The sequence below is a fragment of the Sebastes umbrosus genome, chromosome 9 (assembly GCF_015220745.1).
Source record: "Sebastes umbrosus isolate fSebUmb1 chromosome 9, fSebUmb1.pri, whole genome shotgun sequence".
In the NCBI taxonomy this organism is placed as follows: Eukaryota; Metazoa; Chordata; class Actinopteri; order Perciformes; family Sebastidae; genus Sebastes; species Sebastes umbrosus.
The window spans coordinates 15,487,073-15,505,920 of NC_051277.1; the positions used below are offsets into that span (position 1 = coordinate 15,487,073).

The 18,848-nt window shown below is 42.2% G+C and overlaps 1 protein-coding gene and 1 long non-coding RNA gene across 21 annotated transcripts in view; one reads left to right on the forward strand and one right to left on the reverse strand.

Annotated features, from left to right (window-relative positions):
• LOC119493873 (protocadherin gamma-C5-like) overlaps positions 1–5,491 on the forward strand; it is a 223,100-nt gene extending 217,609 nt beyond the window's left edge. For 17 of the 20 annotated variants that reach the window (XM_037779379.1, XM_037779385.1, XM_037779381.1 and 14 more), the window contains one exon: positions 2,702–5,491. In XM_037779379.1, the coding sequence (XP_037635307.1) occupies positions 2,702–3,039 (338 nt within the window). In that variant the 3' untranslated portion in view covers positions 3,040–5,491. The remainder of the gene's footprint in view (positions 1–2,701) is intronic. The other 3 variants (XM_037779369.1, XM_037779374.1, XM_037779376.1) reach the window with 1 other exon arrangement.
• Positions 786–8,420, reverse strand: LOC119493931. Its single transcript, XR_005208047.1, has 5 exons — positions 8,288–8,420; positions 6,586–6,752; positions 5,639–5,710; positions 1,076–1,132; positions 786–968 (listed from the first exon to the last, which is right to left on the reverse strand). It is a non-coding gene; the product is annotated as an uncharacterized LOC119493931 (long non-coding RNA).
• Between the last annotated feature and the right edge of the window lie 10,428 nt (positions 8,421–18,848).

Sequence of the window (18,848 nt, forward strand, 5' to 3'; positions counted from 1 at the left end):
TGCTTTTTTATTTAATCAGAACAGTGAGATCAGCATTTGCATTTATCACAGTCCCTGTTACATCCAACATCATAGCACTACAATGAGAGGGTGCATAGACTGAGATGGTGCATAGCTTTGCAAACGAAATAAAGTATTGACAGAGTTAATCTTTGCATGTAAACTATTAATTAAAATCCAATACAGGTTTTTTGAGTATACAGTATCACGAAACATAATATTGCAATATTCAATATTTTCTTACACCCCTAGTTCACAATCTTGTACCTTTTACCGTTTTCCAATGTTTTTTTTGCTCCGAATCAAATGTTTTATGATCACGATTCATCTCGTCGCTGGTTGGGTTGGTTCCATGCTTAAAACTCTTTATATAAGAATTTTCTGAAATGTCAATGGAGTAAATGAATGGGATATTCACTTCCGTAACCAGAGCTGTTCAAAAAGTGGGTAGTCACTGTTGAGCTCTTTAGAGCTACATGAAAAGTTATGTAATATACAACCTTTAGGCTCATACATAACTAAAGATTCCCATATTGCACAACATGTCCTCCTTCTACTGCCCTATTTCTCTGTTCCTGCAGTGACTGTCTAACCAGCACTGAGGGGACACACAGTGATTCATCTTTGGGCTTTTACTGTGGAAGCCTTTAGTAATAACATGGAAAAATACACATACAATTGGCCTCGAAAGCAGGCTGAGCAACACTGAATATAGTGAGAGTCAAACACAAAATATGCTGAAATGATGGAGGTACAAACTCGACATGATTTATTGCCAAATAGACTCAAGTAATTGTTTCCACTGTTATTGAAACCAGCGACACATCACATTTCCCTCCTTCTCCACACACACACAATCACACCCTCCCCCCTCTTGGACACTGCACCGGACGTGGTGTGGAATTTTTCCATCGAAGTGAACAGAGAGACGCAGAGAGAAAAGGCTCTGTCTTGGGCATAGTGGTAACCTGCAAGTCAGCATAAAGTTAGACAGAATGAACAGTTAGTGCCATCAGGAAGGAAAGACAAAATAGTGCCTAGTGTTAAATACTGATCATCTCTGCTCTGTACTTACAGTCACTGTGTTGATAAGACCAGCGCAGGAGCAATCCAGCAATCGATTAACAAAGCACTATGTGAGAGCAGATAGAAAGATTATTAAAAAATGTATTTCCTTTGGCTTTCTGGAAGCCAGTTAACAGCATGACAGTTTTCGTGTGCATGCAGTGTTTATATCGGCTGAGAAGAACTACAGGATGGGGGAGGGAGCGTTTGTGTCTCTGGCTCTGCAATGCAGGGGCTGTGGGAGAATTATGAGCTGAGCTGCTAGTACGTCATGCGCGCACACATGCGCTTTCTACTTTTCTACGTAAATCAAATATAAGGTTCACACAGAATCTCCCTTCAATCAACTATCATATCTCTTGGTAAACCAAACTGCTTTTTTTTTTTACCTATTTTCATTTCACTCCTTTAAAGGAACAGTGTGTAACATTTCTGGGTATCTATTAGCAGAGATGGAGGTAAATAAATAATAAATTGATAGTTATTTAAACTTAGTTAATAGTTGTTTTACTGTTAGCAAACATTAAACTTGTAATTGTATCATTAGTTTGTGTAATATGAAATAATTACAAATATAAATTGGAGGAAAAAAACAATTACATTCTGATTACATTAGTATTTATTAGCAGTTTATTGTTGCACACATTTCGTATACTATATTAAGTATTTGTTAGTGATAACCACATGATTTGTAAACCTTTAAGAAATCGTTTGTAAAACATCTATAAAATTACATAGATAGATGGACCAATTAATAACCATTGACAAAGTATTAACTATCTAAATAATGTTTATAGATGCTGTACAAAGTATTTATTAACCATTATACAATATATACATTATAATTATCAGTTGCAACTTTATAATGGCCATCCAAATAATGTTCACAGATGGTTTACAAACCAATTATTAACTATTAACAAATTGTTATAAATATCTGGTTCATCTATCTCTGTAATGTTTATAGATGTTTTACAAGCAATTTCTTAAAGGTTTCCAATTAATTTCGTAATCATTAATAAATACTTATAGTATAGAATATAAAATGTTGTGTGCAACAATAAACTGTTGAAATAACAAATTATAGCATTACTAATAATAAGTAAACCTAAAGTGTGTATAATCACCTGAAATTAAGAATCGTGTTTTCGTTAGCTTAGAATGAGTCCTTCATATCAGAGTCCGCCATGTTGCTCCGCCATGTTTCTACAGTAGCCCAGAATGGACAAACCAAACACTGACTTTAGAGAGAGCCTTTAGCATTTTTACGCCACCTGAAAGCAACAGTAGTTTACCGACACGCTTGTGAAACTGCGGTAACATGAGTTGCAAAGTGCAAAACCGTGGTACCACCAGCCACCGTCTGACTTCCGTTGCTCCTAAAGTAGTGTTATTATGGTAAGGACAGTCTCTAAGCGAGGCGAATGGCGTTACTCCGTTTTTTTAGTCACCGGCTCACGTTGCAATCTGCAACCACACCACTAAATGCCACCTAATCCTGTACTAACACTAAGACTGTACCTTTTCATATAACACTGTCACACAAAACCTTTCAACTTCTTGTCTAACAAGTTTCATCCCTCTCTCCTCTCCCTCCTCACCCCTCATTCCCCCACTCTGTCTCTCTTCCCCCCAGAAGTGAGCGAGGCTACGGCCACCCTGGGACCCGGCACCATGGGCCTGAGCACCCGCTACAGCCCCCAGTTCACCCTGCAGCACGTGCCCGACTATCGCCAGAACGTCTACATCCCCGGTAGCACGGCCACCCTCACCTCCAACCCCCAGCAGCAGCAGCAGCAGCAGCAGCAGCAGCAGCAGCAGCAGCAACAGCAGCAGCAGCAGCAGCAGGCCACGGCCCAGCAGGCGGCCCAGCAGGCGCTGCCCCCGCCCCAGATTATGGCCCAGGCCGAGCCCCCCAAGGCTGCTCAGACCCCTGCCTCCAAGAAGAAGTCCACCAAGAAGGAGAAGAAGTAGATTTGGATGAAGAGAAGTGGAGGAATGATGAACCCGGCCTGATCTGATGAGACCCTCCATACCCCCCCATTAGGTATCTTACTGCTCTGCGTTCACTCATGTTAGCCACGGTCTAAATAATGACAGCAAATCACTTCTGACCACATGGACGTTGGATAGATGTCGATGGTTCTTTGAAAGTGTCTTGAATGTGCTGAAGGCTGGTGTTGGTGTTGATAACTTGTGCTGTGCTAAAGGTCTAGTGTTGCTCACATAATCTTTGTCGGTAGATAATTTTGGCAGGGTATGGGGGGTTATTGTGATTTTTTTTTTTCTTTTGGCAAAATCAAATGAACTTGGACAAAGAGATTCAGTGTAAGGAACCTTGCTGGGGTGACAAGGCTATACGCAGTGATATATTCAGAGATGAAATGTTAATGTCTTTCATGTTGGATTTTTTGTGCTCTTTCCCTGAGGTGGAAAGTCAGCTATTGTAAAGTACGCTAGTTGCCATCCATTAGATTCCTATATAGGGTCAGCCTTGCAGGGTCTTAAACCATAAGTCCTGTGGATATAAGGCTGTTGTTTGACAGGTATTACAAACTCTTCTGCATGCTCTTTAAGGTTCAAACCACATATACTAGTTTAGAGTTGCAAACTATGCATTGCAAAAGCAAAGAGGAGGACATCCTAAATCTGTTTATCCTCCCTCCAATCGCAGGTCAATATAATGCACATGTAGCATTTACTTGACACAAAATGAAAATTACTTTTGTAATCATAGTTTAAAAAAAAATAGGATTTTAATCTCCTGATATTTTTATGACCTGAGCATGCACCCAGTGGAAGGGCTGGCAGAGGGTGGGGTGGCATGGTGTTGTGTCCTGGAGTCACGGACCAGGCTGTCCATGCAGGTGGTATAGCAGCAGGGACTGGCTTCTTGTATAACACCTCCAGATGGGCACAGACATGTCCTGCTGGCCTGCACCCTCTGCCCTCCCCTCCACACACCCAGCTTGTGTCCTCCCCTCACTCACTACCCCACGTTGAGAGCCAAACAAAGAGAAATGCACTGTTCGTATTCTGAGGATGAGATGATGTAGGGGTAGTAATCACTTCGGTCTTTAGGGAAATGCCTAGATGTGGTAAACTTAAGTGCTTAGGAGTCTCTAGACACTTTTCAGGCCTCTAGGGCCTCAACGGAGTATTACCCCTCACTATCCTGAAGTGTTGAAGAACTTCTTGATGTGACACAGTAACATGTTTTTTTTCTTTGGGAGATAATGATTCGATAGCATAGAGGAATTGTTTGTATAAGATATGAAGTCTTTACTTTGCCATCCATCTGTCTGTCAGGCCTCTGGCCAGATACAACTGCATGAGAAAAGGCAGCTTGCAGGCTGGGTCAGGGGGAGTGGAGGGGGTGAGGTGAGGGGTCCACAGACTGAGGTGGCACCATTATATCGACCAGGGGGGTGTTAAACAACCTTGGCTCTACCCACTGAATGTACAGAGGAACCACTGTTGACCTGCCCACCCCTTAAACTTTCTCTAATGCACTGACCCAGGTAGCGGTCAACAGAGCCAAGCACAGCTGTCCCTGTTGGTGAGGAGATACCACTCAAGAGCCCTTTGAAATATCCCTCCGCCATTGAAATGAATGGGAAACCTTAGCCTCTCCACCACTCACCTCTCTCCTCCACTCCCTGGTCCTGTGAGGCTCTTCCCCACTGTAAATAAACACAAGTCCTGTCGATGGTATGAGCCAGTTGTTTGTATAGTAGGGACCACGTCCAACATTTTCAAAACAGAAGTCCCTCTCGACAAGGCGTGGCTTACTACTGGAATGTGTTGCATTTTGTTTTTCAAGAAAAATAAGAAAACCACAGTTTGAAAAAAAAAAAAAGAATCAATAACGAATAAAAATCTGAGATGTTCTTCAACAGTTTGTGTTGCAATGTAGTAACTAAGCACCATGGAAGCCAACTAACTCTTCAGTGTAAATAAATGAATTAAAGACAACTTTAGGTAAGTAAACAAAGTGACACACGTAGACTAGTTAACTTGTGATATGTGTTACGCATATTTTTGTGTTCATTTTCTCTCTACTATCTTTTATCACCCTGAAAAGAAACAAAACAAAAAAAAAAAATATGGAAATGTTTCTATCCTTCTGTAACCTCTTAATGTTCTTTTGCGGTGATTTTATCTTGTGCATTTGTGAAAGAATGCCTCTCATTCTCTTTCTGTCCATATGAACAAATGATTATAAATATTATATATGTGTAAGTCCGTCCGCTGCTGAATTAATACTATTCTATCCTGCTGTATTATCTTTCTTATCAAATGCTTAGCCCCCACGCTATACCCCTGTGTTACTCTCTTATTTTTATGCTAATATTTATATTGCTGTTTTATTTTCTCTTGAACACTGACATTTCAAATAAAAAGATTCTGAAATCATTTAAAAATACTTGTGTGTGTTGTTTGTTTTATGCTTAAATGTATAATTGTCATACAGTTTGAGTGATTTAATCAATCATTCTAATCCTATTAATTCATGAGACTCACCTGTGAAATGCATGTAACATGTAGTGTGCTTTTTGTCTGTGTGACTCACATTCAGCAGGATTGCAGCTCTCCTAATGTTTCCAAGGATGCTTTGCTCTATCCCCGGTCCATTTTAGGTGTTCTTTATGGCCGTGGCAGATAAAAAGTGAGTAGGAAGAAGACAAAATTAGGTCACATAATATTATTTCCAGTTAAATTCACATGGACTGGGCACCCTTTTTTAACTACTGTTCACTCGTCACATGATAAATGGGAGTAATTAATTGGGACACTTGTGATGAAACCTGGTAGTACAGATAAGACCTGAAAGACACTTCACTCACTGTTTTGTCCTCATAGAGTGGTGATGTAACATAAAATAGCACAACACCTGACCTTATATTGTGTGATGCCTACTATTGTCTAAATATAGAGAATGGATGAATGGTAACGAGCCATTGAGGGAAGTATCAAAGTAAAAACATTCATACAGCTCATTCCTCCTAAACTCACTATCTCCTCCTCCAGCTCATCTTACTAGAACCACATGTTCTTTAGCTTTCCTCTCTCAGATCCTGGGGCCATTACAGGGAACATGGCAGCCCGCTTTGTGCCTTTCACAAAGTCTTACACAATAACATAGTCCCTATAAATAGCCCATGGGACGTCACCAAGCAAAACAAAAGGAGCAGGCTTTAACTCACTGCTGCAGATGTTGGGGGGATGGAAGGAGGGATGGAGATGATGCGAGTGTTCATGAATCAGTCGTGGCGTCCATTCTAACGCTAATGCATTTTTTTCTAAGGGTTACTGCCTGAACATTGCACAAGACCAAAAGCTATGAGAGAATAACTTAAAAAGGATTTCATTCATTGAAAAGTCCCCATTTAGTAGTTTTCAAACACAAATATATATTTTATTAATCCTTCTTTAAGATTACATAAAACATTTTTAACGTGACAATCCAGTTAATTCACACAGCAGCATTCCAACATCAAACACTGCAGACTCACTTACTCAAAATGGCCGGCACCCCTTCTCTCACTGTGTTATACGTGGTTGCCACGGCAACTGTCAGCCCCAGCCGCTCGCTGGATGCTTTTCTCTGTTCTCCACATCTTAAATTACAGATCCATGCAATGGCCATTATTGGCTCAGCTCGGGGCCTGGCTGAGCTGAATGACCTGCAGGAAGACAAACATATTCAGCCATTAGTCAAACCTGGCAACTCCGAGAGGGACATATGCAGGAAACATGGCAGAGCCGGGCGGAGATACATCATCCCACACACAGACACACAGCGGATGAGTCAGAGGTAATAACGCCATGTGGGTTTGTCCCACTTTGATTTGCTGGAGATCTGCACAGTATGAGCTTCCATTTGAGATGGAAACAATCAAAGGAAATTGTACACATGGGTACCTTACGCATATATAAAGCTTTACAATAGCTTCAGAGTTACTCTGTCAGCTGATGTTTGTCATCCTGTGACTCACAGAGACTCCTGCTGTCCTCACTGTCCCCATGTGTCATCCATTTCCTGGAGGGGAGACCCAGCAGAATGGCGAGATTGTTCTTTTATTGCCCCCGTTACCGCCCCCCCTCCACCCTATCTCGCTTAATTAAGCACATTCCTTCTGATTATACACACAGAGATATGCACAATGGTGTGTGACACACACAGTCACACAACTTTCAAACCAGTGATGTATAGCAGGGTTGACCAAAGAGGGGAAGCAGTAGCAGACTGGAACTTGACAATGGTCTGCCTGTGAGCGATAATAACATTAGTCAGACAGCCTGGACATGAGAGAGAATAGCAGGCATCATCACATCCTGAGTGTGACACATGTACACGTAAATAGGCACACTTATACACTGTGGTCAGTCAATGAGTCTGTGAAGAAGTCAGACTTTCAAACACACAAACAAACATGCTTAAAAGCAAATGTCTTGAATAGTCTCGTAATCAAATGTACTCTAATTTGTAGTATTGGAGCAGAAAGTGGAGCAAAGCTGCATTTCCTGGCCAGGCAGGACCAGCGAGAGGAAACAAGGATCTCATTTCAGGACAGCGAGGATCACATCTGATTCATGTAAGGAAAGAACAGGATGTGACGTAACAGGGCTGCTTGTGGCGGGGCAGGAAGTAAGTTTACGCGCCTCTTCTACTCTTTTTTTTCCCTCTCCCTCGAAAGGAAGGAACCCTCCCCCTCATCCTCCCCTTCTGACTTCCTCTCTTCTTCCTTCCCTGCCCCCCCACCCCCCTCCTTCCTCCCATCCTGCAGCTGTCTCTGCAGTGTGTTGGGTCACCACATGTTGGAGGACAGAGCACTGCTCTGTAGATATGCACACTGGAAACACAGCAGGGATAAAGACCAGCTTAATCTGAATTTTGCCAGGGAGATGAAATGTATATTACAGCGCCACAGTCAAGTTAAGCAGGGCCTAAATCCAAATGACACACTTAGTGGAGATTACATCTGATAGTTTCAGAGACCCAGAAACAGACAGCAGTGGGTTAATGTTCTTCTCTTCAGCAGTGCAGAGACAGAGAAAGAGACTGGATTGATGTTCCTTATAAAAAATTAACAGGGAGAGAATAGGAAAGGGATATTTCTCTCTGCTGGCACACTCAGCCAGCTCCAAAAATACACCCAGACTGTCCTGCACAACAACAAAACGAAACACACAGTAGCCTATTTAACATATTTCTTACATAATTTCCAAAAGGCCGGTTTTCCTGTGTTATTTCAGCAGAGAGGAATGTGCCCATCAGGCAGACTTAACAGGGAGTTCAGTGGTCTTTGGCTGATAGAGGAGGAGGAGGCCATTGAACAGGAGCATTGGAGCACTGGAGCCTGAACGTTGCTAAGGCTAACAGCACCCTGATTTAAAGAGACACAGTAATGTGCTGGCTGCTGGCTCGACTAAATCACAGAGATGGAGCTGTAGCAATGTGGAAGAACAACACAATGCTCCCTTTCAAAGCTGCAAACCCTTTTTCTCTTCATCTGAAAAGCCCCCTCTCTACTCTCTCCCTCTCTCTCCTCATCTCTGCCAAGAGCTCTCGCGCCTGTTTTCTCAGCTGGGAGGATGGAAATCAGACAGGGGGGAGATGGGGAGACAGGAATGAAGGGGGAAAGACAGACTGAGGGATAGTGGGAGTTGAATTTAGGGTGACAGAGAAAGCAGGGTTAATTGTCTCGTTATGATTTTGCTGCAGTGAGGTTAGAAGATGAGAGGAAGAAGTGTCAAGTCATGGGTCAAGTGTGCAAATGATCTGCTCACAGGTAATAGGCAGAAAACACAAAATGAAGAGCAAATTTTGGTTTCTGTTCACTCGCCAAGATAGAACAATGTGTTGGGGATCAAAAGCTTCCATCTGGTGCAATGTGGTTTGAGGGCATCTCCTACCCCCACCCTGCCTCCACACTCCAACACTCACACGTACTGTATATACACAAACTACACTCAACCATAACCCCAATCCCTCTTTACAAGCCGTACACCCCATAAGCACCCCCTGCCCCCTATACAGCGCTCACACACATGCAGCTACCACACCCCCAGCACAGACAGTGCAGAGTATCTAATCCGTTTCCTCCACCACTGTGGTTGTCATGGAAACGCAAAATTCCCCATCTGAGCGACTAGAGAAGGAATGGAGGGAGCAGGGAGCGGGGAGGAAAGTGGAGAATTGTTTATGTAAGGATGCAACAAAGAAGCCACTAAGCTAAAAAAAAAATCCTTTTCTGCTTTCTTACTGTTTCTTCAACACTGTCGTTATAGAGGTGTGTGTGTGTGGCTACATGTTAGCACCAATGCATATGAGGATGCTGTGCTACATGTATGAGATTCTGTACATGCCAAGACATTAGCTGGGGAAGTAAGTGTGCGTTCTCAGAAGTCGGACACGCTGTGAATGTGCAGCGCCTCAGACATGCAGACTCTGACACAGAGGCATGTCGACAACTCAGCGCCATGGCGACAGGTGTTGCCGCGGAAATGGTGCAGCTGCTGCATGGATATTTCAGGCTAATAAGCGTGCACCATCAAGCTCCTCTCCTCTCCGCTCTCTCCCCTTCCCACTCCTCTCCTCTCTTTTCCCTGAACCAACACACCCCTGTCTGATACGGGAAGCTGGAATGCAAATTCTGAGGGGAGAACTGCGTTTATACTGTTATTACATATTCAGCTGCCTGTTTGATAAAAGGAACCAGATGCAGGGGTTGAGATAAGGAAGATTTTCTAAAAAAAGATATTCATCATTTGAAAAATCTTCAGCCACTCTGACAAAATAAATGCCATCATGAAAAGAAAACTTACAATAAACACCAAATGCAAGTCATATAATTCCAAAAACACAAACATTGTAGACTGTGCAACCATCAGTGCTTTTAATCACCTTAAAACCTGATTTAATATCTTAAAGAAATCGTTCGACATTTTGGGAAATACCAACACGTTCTCATCCCAACTCGTCACATACGGCCGTTTTGTCATGCCCCTTGGCGTCACTTTAGGTTTAGGCACTTAGTTAGGTTTAAGAAAAAATTACAAAGTTGGGCTTAAAACTACGTTTGTAAAGTGAAAATTACAGCTGACTGTAACGTAGGAGTGAAACTACACACCCGGGACATGAACAGTGCTCTCCTGGATGAAAGCCTTGTCTTTGTTGGACCCATCCACCTACCCTCCCATCCGCCCATGTGTCTTTTCGCTCTTTAAACTACGTCACCACAGCACTTTCTCTGAGCGTTTACTGTTGCCGCGGATGGGTTTACATTGTAGTTATTGGAAAGCCTGCTGCGTCTCATACTGGGGCTAAAGGGTGCCATGTGCGGCGGTATCACACGCCATGACAAAGCCTCGGTATTTGACACCCTGGGAATAAGAACAGGCTGGAAATACACTTATTTACTTTGTTGCCACGAGTTACATGAGAACGCCAATATCCCCATAATGTCTGCTTAAGTATGAAGCTGGGGCCAGGAGGCAGTTAGCCTAGCGTAGCATGAAGACTGGAGGAAGAGGGAAACAGCTCTCAAGGTTCTGTCCAAATCCCCCTACCAGCACCTCTAAAGCTCACTAATGTTATACCTTCTTTGTTTAATCAGTACATAAACAGAAATGTAGTGGTTTTATAGGGTGCTGTAACAATTTCTTGAAGGGCAGTAGTTGCGTGACAACCTTATATTGACAAGACTCCAGGAGGTCACTGTTTGCCAAGAAATAGTGACAGCATGTAACACCCATTAAAACCACAACGTGTCTTTTTTTAAATTTCTGTTTGTGTACAGATTAAACAAATGAGATATAATGTGTTATCTGAGTTTTAAACGTGCTGGTTGGCAGATTTCTTAACTATGGACAGAGAAGGCTAGCGGTTTCCCCCTGTTTCCAGTCTTTATGCTAAGCTAAGCTAATCACCTCCTGGATCAAGCTCCTTATAGGCCACTTCATGCACAAACATGAAAGTGGTATCAATCTTCTCTCGGCAAAAAGCAAATAAGCGTATTTCCCCAAAACTATTCTTCTAAGTATCCTCCAGCAGAGCACCACACCCTCCTGAACAAGTGAGAGGAGCACAGACAAAGGACAAATACAGAAATATCTCATGTGAAATAACCACTATTGTTCTACTTTTGGCAGAAACTATGTGCATGTAAGACCCCGCCACTCCAAGAGGAAATATTATGCAGATGCTAGGTAACAATAATCTGCCCAAAAAGATGAAAAAAAAATACCAGCACACTGCTATCTCACTCTCATTTCTTTAATTGGTCTTGACAATGTGAAATTTGTGCAGTAGTCAAAAACTTTCAATGCCCATGTGGAGTTAAAGTAGAACTGGGAACGGGATAGCAATGTGCCAGTATTTCTTGCCCCATGTTCCTCATTATTAGAAACTCCACAAACGTCTGGAATGAACAGACGTCTAACCACAATCAAGGCTGACATCAAAACTGAATCAAGCAATAATAGTTCCAGGAACAACTGGAGATTACATGAGAAAGTTGCATATTTGTGAAACATTAGGGAACAACAAACTGGGCCTAAACACATCTGAATTCGAAAACGGGGGCCATGGGAATAGTTTAAGAGCCATATCTCACATTCTGACTGGATTACAGCAGTGTTGTTGGGATATAAGGGAATCCACTCCAGGCCAGGACCTATGGGACAGGTGTTAAACCCATCAGCAGTGGAGAGCGCTAACAAAGCTGGGAATTTACTCTTGGACCGTGGGAACTACTCAAATACAAGACATATCAGAGGTTTAAACTGATCATTATAACAAATAAAGAAGGAGAGATACACATTCCTACTACATGAGGCCCGTTCTAGCATCTATTATATAAACTAAGAGTGCAATAAAATCCATAGGAAGCCTCATGACACAGAGCGGTAAGCTGGTGAGGATACAAACACATGAGCCATATTTGTTCTAGTTTCTGTACTTTTTGACGCAGTGCAGTCAGACTGTGCACAATTAAACTTCCCAAGTCAATTCGCAGTCTCATTTGGAAATTTGCATGAATCATGACTAGCTTGTTTGCATGAGTGTGAGTGTGTATCAACAGCAGGCAGGAAACAACCCTCAGAGAGGATTAATTAGAAAATACTGCAGGACGTTTTGAGAAATGAGGAGGAAAAAAGGAGGAGGGAAGAAAGAGGAAAAACAAGCTCTAGTGCCCTAATTTACTGCTCTCATGCACGTCACCGGCCCTCCCTCCCATCTTTCTCTTTGTTCTCCGCCTCCCATCATCTGCTCTCACATAAAACTCATTTAAGTGGTCACGCTCCTTTCATTTCTTCCATTCTTTTCTATTATTGTCCCTACATCCATTTCCTCATCTCTCTTTTGCTAACCCAGATCGCCAGACACTCTCTGCTGTCCTAGATAAAATGGAGGTCTGTCAGTCTGTCTTTGCTACCCCGCCTTTCCTCCATCCATCCATCCATCCCTTCCCTGCCTTCCCTTTTCTCCCCCTTTAGTGACCTCTCTGTATTTTCCACCTGAGGTGGCGGTGGAGGTTCACAGAGCAGTTTGTGTCACTCGTCTGTCCGTGTCCATAAAGCTCAAATATTCATGTGCCCGCTCCGCACCGAGCAACAACAGATGATGTCGGCCGAGCAACAGACTCCCAGTTTCCATGGCAACCTCTACCATCCGTCCCCCCCTTTCCTCCCCTCCTCTCTCTGACTCAGTTGGTGGTGGAGAGGGATGGTGGTGGCAGTGATTACCTCCCTGGTAACATGTAGTAACAGGGGGGAGACATGTTAGCATCACAGGGAGAAGATCACTAGGAGGTGATAGAGAATGACATGAAGAGGGGGAGGAAACAGGAAAAAGTACACATAATAAATGTTGGTTAGAGATAAGCAGAAGACAAAAGGAAAACGAGAGAGAGGTTTGGTGATTTTGGGAAAGAGAGACAAAAAACACCTCTCAACAGGGGAGGACACCAAGATGTCTCCCCGTCCGCCTGCCCTCCCTGCCCTCCCTGCCAGCTCTGGTCTCTCCTGGTCTCCTCCTCTGTCGCCTCTTTGTCCTTTCTCTGCCCCTCCCCACATAAAGAAGCAGCCCGGCACAGGGACTGTAAGCTGCTTACTATAATACAGCTCCACAATGCCTCTTAATACTCCTCTTTTACCCCCCACCCACTCAGCCTGTCTGCAAAATGGATTGTAATGCAGTGCACTGCCCCTGTCCCCATGTACTTCTTTACAGTGGCTGCTTCTGGGATGTAGCTTTTCCGAACGGGAAGACGCAGCACTTTACCCTTCCTTTCTGAAGAACTATGGCTCTGGAATAGATTTTAATGCAGCACTTGACCCCTCTGTCCTTTACGCTATCAGTATAGAGTGGTGACTCATACAGCGTGCACGGTCCAGCTGTAACTGTCCACCAATCTCAGTTCAGACGTTGTTTACAGGCCTGATCTTTTCTTCTCATCGCCTCTGCTGCAATGCCTATTTTATGCCTGACTGAGTAACATCCATTGTGTTATTGCCCTCTGTTTAAGATGCACTGTCTCTTCAGCTGCAGCTATAGCACGTTCACATACATGTGCTTCCTTTGTCTATGTAGGTCATCTACCTCTGCTCTGTCTTTGTCTTTGTTTTTATCTTTCCTACGGTAATGCCACCTCAGCCTCCATTTTAAGGTAAAACAGAGGAGGAGAGAATCATTAAAGCTTGAACACAAAATATGTTAAGCCCAGCATGTTGTGAGAAAGAGCAAGCAGTAGGGAATAGACGGGGAAAGAAAGAAGGGAAAGCATAGAGGGGGGGGGTCGTTGAAAAAAATAAGAAATATGACGGGGGAAAGATGAGAGACAAGAGAGAGAGGAAACAAAGCGAGTTAGAGCAGACAGAGAGGTGAGGAAAGCAGACGAGACAGACAGGCAGGGAGGAAAAGGAAAATCAAGGAAAGCCGGGTATGGGTGCTGATTTTTGCCAGCAGGAGGTGCGTGTAACCATGGTTACCAGGCAAAGGAGTGATGTCATCGCCTCTAATAGGCATGGTGGGGGTATTTTTGGGGGTTGGCAGTGCGAGTCTGTTCCTCACCCTCAGCAGTTTATTATCGCACATCAGGAGAAAAATGGCGATTATCCTGCAAATGAGTTTGTGTATTTGGAAATTTAGAGTTTAATTTCGCCTTTACAGATAATAAAAGATGTGCACTGGCTCAGCACCAGACACTCCCAGTTTGTGCCAACTTCATCATTACTTTGCAGTTTCTCCCCTAAACCCCTTTTCTGATCCTTTGTTCCGAGTTTGTTTCTTATCCCTCACATACAGAATAAGCCAGAACATCTGCTCTAATAGGCCTGCAACTGTGAATTATTGTCATTATCAATCGCTTGATTTTTTTTTTGATTTTTCGATTTTGTCTATAACATTTTTGCAAATAATGAAAAATCCCCATCATAATTCCACAGAAAGAAAGTGTTTAAAAAGCTTGTTTTTTCCGACCAACTTATTGAAAAATATAAAACAGAAAAGCCACAAATCTGAGAGGCGGGAACCTGAAAATGTTTGGCATTTTTGCAAGATATATGACAATGAATCTATTATTAAAATTGTTGTCATTGTTCTCCGTGGATTAATCAACTACTAAAGAAGGAGTAAGTGTGTGTCCATTAGGGCTGCACGATTTGAAAAAATATCTAATTGCGATTATTTTGACTGATATTGCCATTGCGATACGATTTGCGATATTAGAGGGAATGATATTTTTTACATCGTTAATCTCATTTTCATTGAAAAACATATTCAAACATATACTACCAAACAAAGATGTTTTCTTAAGTCTGTAGAATATGATGTGCAGGCTAGGACATCTCTGCAGCACGACAAATAATTAATTTAAAATGGTATTTTGACACACATTTACCTTTAACAAATAAAGTGATTTCCTCCGTATCCTGCGATTTGAAAATTTTGATTAATTTTGCAGACCTAGTGTCCATGTTGGTTTTCATGTAGATCACAAAGGTTAACATGACAAATGTGAACATCTGCACTCATAATAATCAGCAAGAATTTAGAGACTGTCACTAAAGAAGGCACTTGAAGAGAATCACTACTCAGATACCTCAAAATTAAACTTGTCTACATTTTTAGGTTTTTGACCAAAAGCAATTTGGGAAGTTTAAATGTCTGTATCTGTTCGAATATTCTCTATTTAACCTCTAAAAGTCACTGTTTAGGCTTGTTATCTTCACCCCACATTCACCCTCTTGAGACAGGGTTATACGTTATATAGGACACATACGCACACACACACACAAACGTAGACATGCTTGCAAGACATGCATGCACGCACAACCTCATACACACACACATATAGACCACACCCAGATATTTATTGCCCCCAGAGGAAATCAGACTGCTGCAGGCTCAGTTAATGTAGGTCAATTGACTGACAACTGCTCTACCTCCATCAATGTATATGGACAGATAGAGGGCAGGAGGGAGGAGCAGACACACTTAAAGACACACACAAGAAAAAAGAAACTCTCAATTTCTATCCCTCCTTCCACAATGACATGAAATTGTAACCACTGACCACAAAGTGAACCTAAACACAACATGCACCACGAGTGTGTGCACATGGACACCTAAACATACAGTAAACACACAGGAATGATCTCATCAAAGGGGTCAGGGGCTCAGACCCTTGTGATAAGAGCCTGACTACTCAAGACAGACACAATAGCCTCAAGGGTTCCACGTGGATACCAGCGTCACTTTAAAGTCCTCACATCAGTGGTATCAGTCATCGTCTACTGCACCACCACAGTTTGTGCCAGTTTTTGACTCATCAATAGACTTTATTTATCTGTCCATCTGAGAAAGGCCCTAGAGAACATGTGGTTTATCCCAACACAACAAAGCTCTTAAAGGAGAAGCCGGGACACAATCATTACTGTCTTCTTTTAGGAACCACAAATATTCAGTATCAGCCACAGAACAGCACAAACCACTCGAGGATCACTTATGTGAAGGGTCTTTTTTACTTCCATTTCAGTCACTGTTGCTAAATACAGCCAATGGTGGAATGTAACTAAGTACATTTACTCAAGTGCTGTACTTAAAGGGACTGTATGTAAGTTTTTTTTAATCGTTTTTTATTGCCAATGTGTGAACAGGTCGTAGACTTTTAATGTGAAAAATCCGGGCCTTTTTTTCCTGGAAAATCCAAGAGATGTGATGTCATGCGCGCTTGCGATTGCCTTTATTTTCAGCTCTGCTACAGGGCTAACAGTGTGCAACCATAGTTAACGTTCGGTTAGAAATAGAGTCGACTACGAAGTGCGAGCTCGAACGCGAGCAACCGGACTCTGACTGTTTCTGACTTAACTTTAACAACAACAACAGCAATTTCTGATTATTCAATAAAGTTCCTTTAAGTACAATTTTGTTGTACTTATACTTTACTTAGTATTTCAATTTTATGCTACTTTACACTTCTACTCCACTACATCTCAGAGGGAAATACTGTACTTCTTACTTCACTACATACAGTATTACATATTTTAAAGCTTTAGTTACTTAGTTTATTCATATTTTGTATCAATATATACAGTATAGGCCACCCAGTACAGCAGTATACTATATAAAGTCATTCAAATTAGCTCCACCTTTTCCTGCTGCAACATTACAATGATGTACACATAAATGCATCAATAATTATAAGTAAATAATATATTATATAGGCCTGTATGATTCTGAAATGGGCCATTCTTCATAATAAATACTTTTACTTTTAGTACTTTAAGTATATTTTGATGCTACTAGGCTATTTTATACTTTTACTTGAATGCAGGACTTATAACAGAGTATTTCTACACTGTAGTATTGCTACTTTTACTCAAGTAAAAGATCTGAAAAATTCTTCCACCACTGAATTCAGCCTGATAAAAAGTTGGTGACAGAAAGTGTGACTGCATGTATTGATTTGCAATCCTGCACACTTATGTTACAATGTACTGACACACAAAGACACCCTACGTCAGTCAGCTTTGGTCACATAAACACCTTGTCATGACCATCAACAACATTAGGGAACCGTGGCACGTACAGGACTACACTCAAGTGTAAGATTACAACACTAAAGACGGCTCTATAGGTTGTCAAACTGTCACTATAAACTGTCAGGTTTGTTGTGTCCACACTGTCTTACTGCTACGGAGTCCAACACCTCCACAAGAGCATTTGCCAACAAACAAGGTGCTTCTTCCTTAGTATTTATTTAATATACATGTGAGGAGAGAGAGAGAGAGAGAGAGAGAGAGGAGACCACTATGTTCATGCGTGTGGTTGTGTGACCCCTTGGTGCTTATTGATATTCTGTTTGCATCATCAGCCTTCAGCACAGCCTGCAGAGCAGACAGACCCTCCTCTCTCTAAATCGCTCTCATATTTAGGGGAGAAATCCATCCCCCGAGAGAGACGATGATCTGCTTGGTGGCAGGATTCATGTGTGTTGAAGTGGTTCAAGGATTGTGGGGTTCATGGTGAATTTGGGCAGAGGGACATCAGCATGCCTTAAGCAAAAAATTGGCGACATTAACAGGTTTGTTGGTGGATAAATACATGTTGGATCTGATGTTTCTCACAGTTTTATCATGCTAGTTTACTGCAGAAGAAAAAGTTAGCTTGCATGATGATGTGAAGGAGCAAAGGGAGGCAAGAAAAGGTGAGGAGGTCGAGGCAGAAAATGAGAACAGGCCTAACTTCTTCAGCCTCTGCTGATGATAATACAATGAACCCTTTTCAAACTTTTAAACTCTTCCTCCAAAAGCCACACAGAGGCCTGTTTCAGATAATGCACAATTCTCTTTACAAAAGCCCCATCTGCTCTTTAAAGGGATTTAATGATTAGGTTGTCTCTCTATGTTGGGCGTCTTTAGATCTGACACACACACACACACACACACACACACACACACAACAACACACTGGCCGTCACAGAAGTTCATGCTGATATGCAGGAAATGCTGACTGTTTTCTCGGTAGACACACATCACATTGTTTTAGTACGAGACATGCTTCACTTCCACATGAACAAACGCACAAACGAGACGCAAACGGATGACAAATAAGCAGAAAAATCAGATGACAGGCAGATGTGGGACAGACAGATAATCAGAAACAAAGGGATGGAGGGAGCCAGGAAGAAGAGAGCATAGAGGAAGCGGGAGACGGGATAAATGGGCATATAAGGAGAAACAGAATCATATATTGAAGCAACTCTACAGAAAGGAATGTATAATGGAGACAGAGAACCAGACAGACTGACACAGATTTCTGCATGAGACGGGCAGACAGTGTTTTTATCTCTGCTCCCTGGTGCTTCAGGGCGATTCGGTCAGCGCGGTGATGATGGAGATGTCACTCAGCGGTGTGATGGCACAGCCAATCGGTTGACATTCACTGGCCCATGTTAATTGTCTGCTAATTGTGTGTCACATGAAGAGTGTTATACAAGCAGCCGAGTAATTTGATCAAGGGGATATTATTAAGATATGATGGCCGATGCAGGGAGAGACACATTCACACACTAAGAAGCAGGCGTGCAAATTCATGCCCTCACTTGCAGGCAAATAAAAAAAAAATAATGCAAATAAGCACACAAACACAAATTCAGCACATATTCAAATATATATGCAGTCATACACATACTACCATTCAAAAACAGTTAAAGCTATTTTTTTTCTTTTTTTTTGCATTCTTCAGGAGTCACTCAAACCCTGTTTCTCTG